Source organism: Scyliorhinus torazame, chromosome 16 (assembly GCF_047496885.1).
Source record: "Scyliorhinus torazame isolate Kashiwa2021f chromosome 16, sScyTor2.1, whole genome shotgun sequence".
NCBI classification, from domain to species: domain Eukaryota; kingdom Metazoa; phylum Chordata; class Chondrichthyes; order Carcharhiniformes; family Scyliorhinidae; genus Scyliorhinus; species Scyliorhinus torazame.
The window spans coordinates 14,821,062-14,834,607 of record NC_092722.1 but is presented as its reverse complement, the minus strand read 5'-3'; the positions used below and the strand labels follow the sequence as shown (position 1 = coordinate 14,834,607).

The 13,546-nt window shown below is 47.0% G+C and overlaps 1 protein-coding gene across 1 annotated transcript in view; it reads right to left on the bottom strand.

Moving 5' to 3' along the window:
• The window catches only part of LOC140392596 (probable pleckstrin homology domain-containing family N member 1), a 63,985-nt gene that overhangs the window by 19,514 nt on the left and 30,925 nt on the right, over positions 1 to 13,546 (bottom strand). Inside the window, exons 7-8 of the mRNA XM_072477997.1 lie at positions 2,951 to 3,084; positions 1,019 to 1,165 (exon numbers count right to left, since the gene is read on the bottom strand). Coding sequence (XP_072334098.1) covers positions 1,019 to 1,165; positions 2,951 to 3,084 — 281 coding nt within the window. The remainder of the gene's footprint in view (positions 1 to 1,018; positions 1,166 to 2,950; positions 3,085 to 13,546) is intronic.

The following is a 13,546-nucleotide window of genomic DNA, read 5'->3' as shown; positions in this document are numbered from 1 at the left end:
TCCAGTTACTTGTCATTTCAATTCCCCAGCTTGCTCACATTTCTGTCCTCAGCCTACTGCAGTGTTCCCCTGAAACCCAACAAATCTGGAGGGACGACACTTCATCTTCCAATTCGGCACCTTACAGCCTCCGGACCCAACATTGATTTCACCAACTTCATATCATGAATCCTCTTTTTTAATTCTCTTCCTCCAAGTGCCTGTCTGTATCTTGTTCTCATGCTTTTTGCTTGCAGACAGTGTGGACCTTTATTCTGCTCTTAACGTCTACTCTAGCCCAATGCTTTGTCTCTTTTCAACAACCATTACCACTCCCTTTGACTTTTGTCCCATGATATCTTTGGTATTTAATGTCCCTCGCTCGCTAACCTATTCCCGCCATTCCTTTTGTTCCACCTGACTCTCCCCCCTCGCGTTTTTCAACAACATAAAAAGCATCGTATTTTTACCTCTCTTCAGCTCTGTAGAAAAGCCATATTGGACTCAAAACACTAACTCTTGTTTCTCACAGATAATACCAGACGTGCCGTGTTTTTCCAGCACCTTCCGTCTTTCTTTCAGGTGCTCTCAAAGGGTTGGTAAAAAATTACTCCCAAAGTATCGGGATGCTTCTCGACCTAAGTACATGATCTAGGGTGACAGTCCGGGACAGTCTGCTCCTTTACTGTGGGCGCCCTTCTGTAGATATGAGCCCGCTGGCACAGGATCAGCTCAATCTCAAAGACCCCATGAAGAAAACACTCCCACTGTCCTTGCTAACATTCCTTCTGCAACCAATACCACCTGAAAACATATTCACAATCCATTCACCTCATCTACTGTATGTGAGATCCTGCTGTGCAAATATTGGCTGACATGTTTGCTTACAAAATGAGAGAGCGACATGACAAAAATCATTCTTAAATAGTGCTGGAGTACTTTGTGAGGCCCGAGGCCCTATGTACCTCCTGTTTATTGAGACATTCTCAACGTATAGTCACGGTACATGTGTTAACTTAAACAGGAGAATCTGACCGACCTCACTCTGTGCAACGTTGATTTTCACCATGGACAAGTAAATGATGTCTCCCAGATGTTGGATGGGGGTACCTTCCCAGCCGTTAATGGGATTCTGCAGCAGGTATTTCTCCAACTCTTGTCTCTTCCATATCTCATCACAAGGAATCTTACAATCAAAACCAATAGACAAAGAACAGTCAATAAAATTCCATCGTGTTCCGCCTGCTTCATTGTTTTGAATGCACGTACAGAGGTCAAAAAGTGAAGCTACGTTCCTGTGGGAAATGTAAGGAAACAGGTCAAATTGTACAGAAGCCGGAAGGATTTGAGTTCCGCTGAAAGCTCCCCTTCAGGTTGTGGTGAAGGCGCTGAATGAGTTCGCGCATCTCCAGAAATACCATTCATACAAAATATCTATGAATCCACAACAGCCCCATTTATCTTTACATTCTCAGCATTACTTTATTCCTAAAGAAAAACGCTTTCAAAATAGGAGAATTCGCAAATACCAACTATACCCTTCAATGATACGAGATGAGGTTTGTAATAATGACCTCCCAGACAGTGAGACTTTTCTGTCACCAACGCATATTTCTGGTCAATACCCGATTTTCCTTTTCTTTCTTAATCCACTGAATTCAAGTTATACATTTAAACTGTCATTTTTAGCATTAGAATTTCCTGTAAATGGTAATGTCTTCCCCGATCGATTTTTGCTCAGTTTTTAAACATCCCTTTCATCCCCAATTTGTTTCCCACCTCCTTTCCTGAAGATGCTGAATCATGTTGAAATGTGCTTTGTTGGCCAATTGACTGCCTTCTTCTACCTTGTCTGAAGGACTAATCTTCATGAGTGAGCATTGATACAGGATGTTAGGGGTCTATTTCAGCATGGGAACAGCAAAACAGAGCCCGATCCCAATCACATGACATCTAAATATATGTCGCTTTCCAGAAAAACTCATTGGATAGTGATCAGGAGCTTTGGTGGATATCATCATTTCCTTCATACCACAATCCCTGAGGTTGATTGCAGCGTCCATGCTAATGCTATGGCCAATATTAGTTGACTTAATGCAGACCAGTGATTGAACCCCAGGACTCTCCAAAACCATCTCAAGGAAATAAATGGTCCAGCTCTTCCAGTCTCCGGATGATCAAACCCTAGAGAAGATGCACTGGAGGACCCCCTCAGAGGATCCCACACACTGACTACTTGGTAATTGCCCAGAAAGTTCCTGTTTTTAAAAATTTTTGCAATTAAGAGCCAATTTTGCAGGGCCAATCCACCTACCCTGCACATCGTTAGGTGTGGGGGTGAGACCCATGCAGACACGGGGAGAACGTGCAAACTCCACACGGACAGTGACCCGGGGCTAGGATCGAACCTGGGTCCTCGGTGCCATGAGGCAGCAGTGCTAACCACCCATCCTCCCATGAAGTTTCAACCTACGTTGGGCAATTATCCTGTGTCTGGAACTTTGTTGGAGACTTTGGGATACTTCCAATTTACTTAGTTGAATAGTAACCAAGGAAAGGTTAGGAGGATTAAAACCAGTTCTAATTCCTGGGTAACTAAACTGGTGACCCCACCCCCCTCCCCCCAACTCCTCACTGGACTCCTGGACTCTCGCCGAACTCCTGACTACCAGCCCCGATCCCCTACACACATCTCGCCTCTCCTAGCTTGTCAAAGTAGCTGGGGCGTTTAAACTAACCAGAATATGGCCGCTAGAACTGTAAAAAAAGGTGCATATCTTTGTTTCCTCCGACACTCCTGTACTACAAAAGAAGGATTCCAGGAGCATGTACACTTCACCTTTCTCAGGAGGACGGGTTTGAAAGTCCGAGCGAGAAACGTGGAGAGGTCAGGGGCAACTTTACTGAATAGGGTTGCCACTCCTCAGAAGATGTGGGCCCCTTAAGTCTGAATAAATAGCACATTGCTCACCAGGACAGACAACTTTTGCTGTTTATGCGGACGATAGATAGATGCCTTCTTCACTCTCCTTGGCAAATGGGCCATCCATATTCTAAACTCTTCTGAATCGGAACAAGTGATAATCCTGGAGTCAAACATTGACCCTGATGAAAAAATAAAACAGAGAAAGGTGAGGACAATTTAAAGCCTATTCCATTGAGAAGCCGTACAAGTGTCTGGGTGACTGGAATAGATTTTTCTGCCCTTAAAGGACACAATGCAAAATGGCCAGAATTGTCCACCCTGGTTTGTGGCTGGGATTTACCGGTGCTGATTACAGTGAGTGGAGTTTTTGGAATACCAAATTTTGTGTTCTTGCTCGCAACAGACAAGACTGCAGAACCCCACTGTCAGTTCATTAGCAATAAACTCAATATAATCCCCCAGGCAGTGGGGGGGGGCGGTGGCGTAGCGGTATTGTCACTGGACTAATAATCCATGAGACCCAGGGTAATGCTCTGGGAACCCGGTTTCGAATCCCACCAGGGCAGATGGTGGAATTTAAATTCAAGAAAAAAATTGGAATTAAAAGTCTAATGATGACCATTAAAACCATTGTCGATTGTTGTAGAAACCCATCTGGTTCACTAATGTCCTTGAGGGAAAGAAGTCTGTCATCCTTACCTGGTCTGGCCTACATGTGACTCCAGATCACAGTGATGTGGTTGACCCATAAATGCCCTCAGGGATGGGCAATAAACGCTGGCCCACCAACGACACCCACATCCCATGAACGAATAAAGAAAATAAATATATATATATACTCAAGGCACCAGTGTTGTCACTGCTCCAGTGAAGAGCATGACACCTGTAGAGATGTCTGTAACTATGGATTCTTTCCAGCTTTTCTCATCATCCATCTCTCTGGTATAGCTCACACGTTGGGAACCACTTGATCCCTGAATGATTAATTTGCAACCTGCTTCATACTGTAGGTCACAGTATTCAAGTCCCACAGCTTCTTGCCTTTGCAACCTGGTTGCGTTCAGGTGCTTTGTAATTGCTTTGGGTGAACATTTTGGTTTCAGCATCGGGAGAATTCTCAAACCTGCTCCCCTCTAATTGACCAATACGGCAACACAATAGTAGCTATCACAAGGGAATTGGACATGTGTTTAAAAAGCTGGTAGGGCTGTGGGGAAAGAGCTGGGGTGTCGGATTATCGGTAGCTCTTTCAAACAGCCGGGACAGGCACAGTGGGCCAAATAGCCTCTTTCGCTGGTGTATGATTCAGTGATTTATACGTACCTGTGATAGGTTCACTACATTTCCCAGAAATGACATTCATAATGAGGGAAATGGTTTCTTGGTTCACATTGAATGGGTGGGAGCTAATAATAATAATAATCTTTATTGTCACAAGTTGGCTTGATGCAAATACCTTTTTCTACAATCTCAATCTCCCAGGATGAGGGTCAAGTGTAGCTTTAGTAGCTTCTCATGCCCAGCATGAACATCGCAGAGTTTTTTAAAGGCTGAAGCTAATTTCTTGGATTTCTATCATGTCGTTAGGATTCACTCAGAGGTAAAAAGGTTCAAAATTGCTTGAGCTAGTTTATTTAACCGAACCCTGTTTATGTGTAAGTTTATAGTAATAATCTTTATTGATGTCACATGTGGGCTTATATTAACACTGCAATGAACTTACTGTGAAAATCCCCTACTCTCCACACTCCGCCGCCTACTCGGAGGGAGAATTCAGAATGCCCACTTCACCTAACAAGCGCGTCTTTCGGGACGACTTGGTGGAAATCGGAGTGCCCGGAGGAAAACATTGCAGACACAGGAAGAAAGTGCAGACTCCCAAACAGACAGTGACCCAAGCCGGGAATCGAGCCTGGGACCTTTGGCGCCGTGAAGCAACAGTGCTACAGGTCGGCTGGCAGTGCACCCACACCCTGGCTTTCCCGACGGCATGAAATGGCCACATTTGGGAAACCCCATTGGCCGGCTGCGGAAACGGAGAATGCTGCTGCTGGCTGGGGGCGCAGTGCCGGTAAACGCAGCCGGTGGACCGGAGAATTCCCCCTCCCCCCTTATTCTTCCAACCCCAGCATTTGTTGTCCATCCTTAATTGTCCTTGAACTTATGCTTATGATGCCATTTCAGTGGGTAGTTCAGAGTCAACCACATTGCTGTGGGTCTGGAGTCACATGTAGGCCAGACCAGGAAAGGATGTCAGATTTCCTTCTGTGAAGGGACATTAGCCATAGAATCCATACAATGCAGAAGGAGGCCATTCGGCCTATCGAGTCTGCACTTCCCTCTGTAAAAGCACCATACTTAGGTCCACTCCCATGGCCTATCACTACAACCCCGTAGCTCCACCTAACCTTTGGACACACATCTTTGCGCACACAGACACGGGGAGAACGTGCAAACTCCACACAGGCTGTCACCCGAGATCGGTATTGAACCCGGGTCCCTGAAACTGTGAGATGGCAGTGCTAACCACTGTGCCACGTGCTGCCCGAACCACAGGGTTTTTTTTATGAATGACAATCAATGATAGTTTCACCATTACTGAGACTAGATTTCAATTCCAGATTTTATCAATTGCCTTTAAATTCTACCCGCTGCCCTGGTGGGATTTGAACTCATATCTTCACAGCATTAACCTGGGCCTCTGGATTAATAGCCCAGTGACATTACCTGATGGTGTGTCTGGCTCCATCTTATTGTTAATGCTCCTATTCCATTCAGAGTGGAGACTAGTGGCTGCACCTATTTCTATTCTCGTTATTGGGTGTCAAGTATCACAGTGAGGCCTGGGGCGAAATTCTCCCCCAACGGCGGGATGTCCGCCGACTGGCGCCAAAGCCGGCGCCAATCTGACGGGCATCGCGCCGGCCCAAAGGTGCGGAATATTCCGCATCTTTGGCGGCCTAGCCCCAACATTGAGGGGCTAGGCCGACGCCGGAGGGATTTCCGCCCCGCCAGCTGGCGGAAATGGCGTTTGTTTCCCCGCCAGCTGGCGCGGAAATGCGGCTCATGCGCGGGAGCGTCAGCGGCCGCTGTCAGTTTCCCGGCGCATGCGCGGGAGCGTCAGCGGCCGCTGTCAGTTTCCCGCGCATGCACAGTGGGGAGAGTCTCTTCCGCCTCCGCCATGGTGGAGGCCGTGGCGGAGGCGGAAGGGGAAGAGTGCCCCCACGGCACAGGCCTGCACGCGGATCGGTGGGCCCCGATCGTGGGCCAGGCCACCGTGGGGGCACCCCCCGGGGTCAGATCGCCCCGCGCCCCCCCCCAGGACCCCGGAGCCCGCCCACGCCGCCTGGTCCCGCCGGTAAATACCAGGTTTGATTTACGCCGGCGGGACAGGCAATTTCTGGGCGGGACTTCGGCCCATCCGGGCCGGAGAATCCAGCGGGGGGTCCCGCCAACCGGCGCGGCTGGATTCCCGCCCCTGCCCAATCTCCGGGAGCAGAGAGTTCGGCGGGGGCGGGGGCGGGATTCACGGCGGCCAACGGCCATTCTCCGACCCGGCGGGGGGTCGGAGAATGACGCCCCTGATAAGAACCATCAACAAAATAGTTATGATCCATTCTCGACAGTCATATAATAGGTTGTGATTGACTGGAAGCTCATTGATAAACAGCTGGCTTTGACAAGCACCTTGAAAGATTCAGATGTATACTTACTATACAGTTGCACTGGGTGAGGGAGAAACGTATAATACAAGATAATTAGGGATAGTCAAGAAACGCCCATGACAGAATCCCATGAATTAATAAAAAAAACGAGTGCAGACCCTTCATGATTTTGAACACCTCCATCGAATCCCCTCCCAGCTGTTCTTTCCTCAAGGGTAAACAGTCCTTTCTCCTCCAATCTATCTTCATAACTGAAGTTCCTTATCCCCGGAAACAATCTGGTGAATCTTTTCTGCACCCTCTCTAGTGCACTTAAACACCCCCCCTAAAGTGAGGCGGCTGGAGCTAGGCATGCTGCAGCCGCATTACAACATTGCAATGTCAGCATGACTCAGCCATGGCTCAGCGAGTAGCTACAAGACTGCAGCGTCAGGCCAGTGCAGTATTGAGGGGCTGCTGCACGGTTGGAGGAGCTGTGTTTCAGAGGAGATTTTAGGCCAAGGCCCTGTCTGTGCTCTCGCGTGAATGTAAAGAGCCGTTGTCTCTCTTTAAAAAAGAGGAGGGACATTTTCCCCAGTGACCTCAGTTTATCCCGCAAACAAAACCAGATGAACTGGTCATTGCCACATTTTCTGGGAGCTGGTTGGGAACAAATTTCCTGCAGTATCTAATAGATTTTCCCTCTCCCTAGGTTTTCATGAAGAGCCAAACGAACCCGAAACATTGGGCGCAATTCAACTAAATGGTAACAAAGTTCCATAAGTTAAATAAGGGGCCTCAGCTGGGAATGCGCAGCCGAGGCTGCACATAGCTGTTGTTTTCGACACCAAGGGGCTCCACTCGCCGGAACCCCTCAGTATAGCGAGGGATTTGGATGCCATTTTTAACTGGCGTCCCGATCCCCGATGTCCCCGACACGACCCCCAACCTCCCCAAGCCCCAACGCAGTGGGGCAGGGCAGGGCCCCTCCACCCAGGAGGGTTGTCACCCCCACATCCATTCAGGGTGTCCCCAAGCCAATCACCAGCACACAGGAAACACCAGCTTGGCACCTTGGCAGTGCCAGTCCCACAGTGGGCGGGATTTACATCGCAACGTCTCACGAGATCGCGTTAGATCTCGCGAGGCGTTGCGAGCCGGGTAGATCCCAGGAGTGAGGTCTCCCGCCTTCTATCGGCCATGCGGCGCCGTAGCGAGCTGCCATTTGGGCGCAGCATGGCCATTGGATCGTGTCCGTTAACTCTGCTTCTCTCCCTACAGATGCTGCCAGACCTGCTGCATTTTCCAGCATTTCCTGTTTGTTCTAAATTCCAGCATCTGCAGTATTTTGCTAACATAAATATCCCGCAGTGTTTCAATTGTGACTATCCTTCAAAAGTATTTTATTGGCTGTAAGGAGCTTTGGGATGTCCTGTGGTCATGATAGATCGACTTCAGTATAAGTCCTTCCTCTCTTTTACATAGCTTTGAAATGTTTGAGTAGCAGCCCAATTGGATTGAGATTCGAAAACTTAATTCAACTAATATCTTTACAGCTCGTCATCGGGACAGATTTCAATCAGGGCGACATGAAGGTGGTCCCAGGTTCCAGAGGTGAACTTCACCTGTTATGGAAGATGTTTTGGTATAAGCTGAAGTGAAGATCGAGAACAACGTCATTGTTTTGAAGACCAGAGCAAACTCAATCATGGAGACACTGTTATTGCTGCTTTCTAAAGGGTAACCGCAGCAGGCTTGCAGTCATCACTTGAATACTCGGCTTATCTCAATCAAAAGGCTTGATGCTGGGTGACATTTGAAAGTCTCAGTCAGAAGGTTGTGGGTTGAAGCCTCACTTCAAAGATTTGAACACAAAGTCTCAGCTTGACACTTCGCTGCGGTTCTGAGGGAGTCCTGCATGCTGGAAGCGCCACTTTCAAAGGGGATATTGAACCAGTTAAGGTGGAGGGCAAAAGACCACATGCCACTGTTCAAAGAAGAGCAGAGCAACAATCTGCCCTCATCCAATACTAACAAAATGCTTACTTGTCTTGTAACTGTTTGTCGGACCTTTGGTCGTGAAAGATCTATTTAAATGAGGATCTTTCGCATAGCTTTGAAATGTTTGCGTCGTGGCCCAATCGTATTAAGACTCCGAAACTCAATCAGCTAATGGATGGGATCTGCCGGTCGCATTGCGGCTAAATAGCAGTGTGGCGAGGCGCAATGCGATGCTAGATGATGGGTGATCCCACTTCCGGAAGCGACCCGGCTTTCCACGCCTCGCGAGATCTAACCCGATCTAACAGGACACTGCGATGTGAATTCTGCCCATTGTGGGCAGGATCACTTTCTGTCAAATCTGCATATTAAGTTGAGACAGCTCGTCTCGCTCTAATATGTGTTCTCGAGATCTAACCAAGGTGTGGGATCTAACCGCCTTGCCTTTAAGACCTTGGGCGGATGCTGTTCAGTGCTGGTCTCCACAAATGGGGACCAGACGGAACAGCATTCATAAGAACCCATAAGAACATAAGAACTAGGAGCAGGAGTAGGCCATCTGGCCCCTCGAGCCTGCTCCGCCATTCAGTGAGATCATGGCTGATCATTTGTGGACTCAGCTCCACTTTCCGGCCCGAACACCATAACCCTTAATCCCTTTATTCTTCAAAAAACTATCTTTATCTTAAAAACATTTAATGAAGGAGCCTCTACTGCTTCACTGCGCAAGGAATTCCATAGATTCACAACCCTTTGGGTGAAGAAGTTCCTCCTAAACTCAGTCTTAAATCTACTTCCCCTTATTTTGGGGCTGTGCCCCCTCGTTCTGCTTTCACCCGCCAGTGGAAACAACGTGCCCGCATCTATCCTATCTATTCCCTTCATAATTTTATATGTTTCTATAAGATCCCCCCTCATCCTTCTAAATTCCAACGAGTACAGTCCCAGTCTATTCAACCTCTCCTCGTAATCCAACCCCTTCAGCTCTGGGATTAACCTAGTGAATCTTCTCTGCACACCCTCCAGTGCCAGTACGTCCTTTCTCAAGTAAGGAGACCAAAACTGAACACAATACTCCAGGAGTGGCCTCACTAACACCTTATACAATTGCAGCATAACCTCCCCAGTCTTAAACTCCATCCCTCTAGCAATGAAGGACAAAATTCCATTTGCCTTCTTAATCACCTGTTGCACCTGTAAACCAACTTTTTGCGACTCATGCACTAGCACACCCAGGTCGCTCTGCACAGCAGCATGTTTTAATATTTTATCATTTAAATAATAATCCCTTTTGCTGTTATTCCTACCAAAATGGATAACCTCACATTTGTCAATATTGTATTCCATCTGCCAGACCCTAGCCCATCCTCTGCAGACTTCCAGTATCCTCTGCACTTTTTGTTTTACCACTCATCTTAGTGTCATCTGAAAACTTGGACACATTGCCCTTGGTCCCCAACTCCAAATCATCTATGTAAATTGTGAACAATTGTGGGCCCAACACTGATCCCTGAGGGACACCACTAGCTACTGATTGCCAACCAGAGAAACACCCATTAATCTCCACTCTTTGCTTTCTATTAAATAACCAATCCTCTATCCATGCTACTACTTTCCCCTTAATGCCATGCATCTTTATCTTATGCAGCAACCTTTTGTGTGGCACCTTGTCAAAGGCTTTCTGGAAATCCAGATATACCACATCCATTGTCTCCCCGTTATCTACCGCACTGGTAATGTCCTCAAAAAATTCCACTAAATTAGTTAGGCACGACCTGCCCTTTATGAACCCATGCTGCGTCTGCCCAATGGGACAATTTGCATCCAGATGCCTCGCTATTTCTTCCTTGATGATAGATTCCAGCATCTTCCCTACTACCGAAGTTAAGCTCACTGGCCTATAATTACCCGCTTTCTGCCTACCTCCTTTTTTAAACAGTGGTGTCACGTTTGCTAATTTCCAATCCGCCGGGACCACCCCAGAGACTAGTGAATTTTGGTAAATTATCACTAGTGCATTTGCAAATTCCCTAGCAATCTCTTTTAGCACGCTGGGATGCATTCCATTAGGGCCAGGAGACTTGTCTGCCTTTAGCCCCATTAGCTTGCCCATCACTACCTCCTTAGTGATAACAATCCTCTCGAGGTCCTCACCTGTCATAGCCTCATTTCCATCAGTCACTGGCATGTTATTTGTGTCTTCCACTGTGAAGACAGACCCAAAAATCCTGTTCAGTTCCTCAGCCATTTCCTCATCTCCCATTATTAACTCTCCCTTCTCATCCTCTAAAGGACCAATATTTACCTTAGCCACTCTTTTTTGTTTTATATATTTGTAGAAACTTTTACTATCTGTTTTTATATTCTGAGCAAGTTTACTCTCATAATCTATCTTACTCTTCGTTATAGCTTTTTTAGTAGCTTTCTGTTGCCCCCTAAAGATTTCCCAGTCCTCTAGTCTCCCACTAATCTTTGCTACTTTGTATACTTTTTCCTTCAATTTGATACTCTCCCTTATTCCCTTAGATATCCACGGTCGATTTTCCTTCTTTCCACCCTCCTTCCTTTTTGTTGGTATAAACCTTTGCTGAGCACTGTGAAAAATCGCTTGGAAGGTTCTCCACTGTTCCTCAACTGTTTCCCCATAAAGTCTTTGTTCCCAGTCTACCTTAGCTAGTTCTTCTCTCATCCCATTGTAATCTCCTTTGTTTAAGCACAAAACACTAGTGTTTGATTTTACCTTCTCACCCTCCATCTGTATTTTAAATTCCACCACATTGTGATCGCTCCTTTCGAGAGGATCCCTAACTATAAGATCCTGAATTAATCCTGTCTCATTACACAGGACCAAATCTAGGACCGCTTGTTCCCTCGTAGGTTCCATTACATACTGTTCTAGGAAAATATCGTGGATACATTCTATAAACTCCTACTCAAGGCTGCCCTGACCGACCTGGTTAAACCAATTGACATGTAGATTAAAATCCCCCATGATAACTGCTGTACCATTTCTACATGCATCAGTTATTTCTTTGTTTATTGCCTGTCCCACCATAATGTTACTATTTGGTGGCCTATAGACTACTCCTATCAGTGACTTTTTCACCTTACTATTCCTGATTTCCACCCAAATGGATTCAACCTTATCCTCCATAGCACCAATGTCATCCCTTCCTATTGCCCAGATGTCATCCTTAAATAACAGAGCTACACCACCTCCCTTACCATCCACTTTGTCCTTCCAAATAGTTTGATACCCTCAGATATTTAACTCCCAGTCGTGACCATCCTTTAACCATGTTTCAGTATGGCCACAAAATCATAGTCATTCACGATGATTTGCACCATCAACTCATTTACCTTATTCCGAATACTATGAGCATTCAGGTAAAGTACACTTGTGTTGGCTTTTTTACCTCTGTTCTGAATCTTAACACCTCGATCAGTAACCTCTCCTAAGTTATATTTCCCATTAACTTTTCTCCTAATTTTCCTTGTCGTTGAACCCATATCTTCATGTAACAACCTGCCGCGTCGCTTACCATTAATGTTTTTACTTCCCGTTTTATTCCTTTTAGTATTCCTGGTCCTATTCACTGAGCTCCCCTCAGTCACTGTACCTTGTACTGTCGATTTTGATTTTTGACTATGGCTTCTCTGCCTTACACTTTCCCCCTTACTGCCTTTTGTTTCTGTCCCTGTTTTATTACCTTCCAACTTCCTGCATCGGTTCCCATCCCCCTGCCACATTAGTTTAAACTCTCCCCAGTCCTGCCCTGGTGCAGACCGTCCGGTTTGTACTGGGCCCACCTCCCCCAGAACCGGTTCCAATGCCCCAGGAATTTGAATCCCTCCCTCTTGCACCATCTCTCGAGCCACGCATTCATCCTACTCTGACTAGCTCGTGGCACTGGTAGCAATCCTGAGATTACTACCTTTGAGGTCCTACTTTTTAGTTTAACTCCTAACTCCCTGAATTCAGCTTGTAGGACCTCGTCCTGTTTTTTACCTATATCGTTGGTGCCTATGTGCACCACGACAGCTGGCTGTTCACCCTCCCCCCCCCCCCCCCAGAATATCCTGCAGCAGCTCCGAGACATTCTTGACCCTTGCACCAGGGAGGCAACATACCATCCTGGAGTCTTGAGTGTGTCTGCAGAACCGCCTGTCTAGTCCCCTTACGATTGAGTCCCCTATCACTATAGCCCTGCCATTCTTCTTCCTGCCCAGCTGCGCAGCAGAGCCTGCCATGGTGCCATGAACCTGGCTGCTGTTGTCTTCCCCTGGTGAGCCATCTCCCTCTACAGTATCCAAAGCGGTAGATCTGTTTTGCAGGGAGATGACCACAGGGGACACCTGCACTGCCTTCCTACTCTTGCTCTGTCTTTTGGTCACCCATTTTCTATCTCCCTCAGTACCTTTCACCTGCGGTGTGACCAACTCGCTAAACGTGCTATCCACAACGTCCTCAGCATCGCGGATGCTCCAAAGTGAGTCCAACTGCAGCTCCAGAGCCGTCAAACGGTCTAATAGGAGCTGCAACTGGACACACTTCTTGCACGTGAAGGAGCCACGGACAGTGGACGTGTCCCTGAGCTTCCACATCGCTTCCACGAGGAGCATGACACGGGTCTGAGATCTCCTGCCATGTCTTAAACCTTCGGTTAACTTCAACAACTACAATTTCCGGGGGGAAAAACAATGAAGAAAAAATAAATGAATATACCAATGAAAAGAAAAAGAAAACAGAAAAACTACTTCCCAGTCACTTACCAGGGATAAAAAGCACCTCCTCCCCACCCAGCTTCGAATTCCCACCTAGATTCAAATTCCCAAACTCACTCTTTGCTGTCTCACTCTGGCTGTGTCTTCTCTGGCTCACTGGGAGCACTCACTGGGAGTGAGTTACAAGTTGCTCTTTTTAAATTGGCCTGAGTTGACTCCCCTCCCCCACCTGCTTTTAGATCAAAGTAGATTAAAGTGACTGACACTTAAC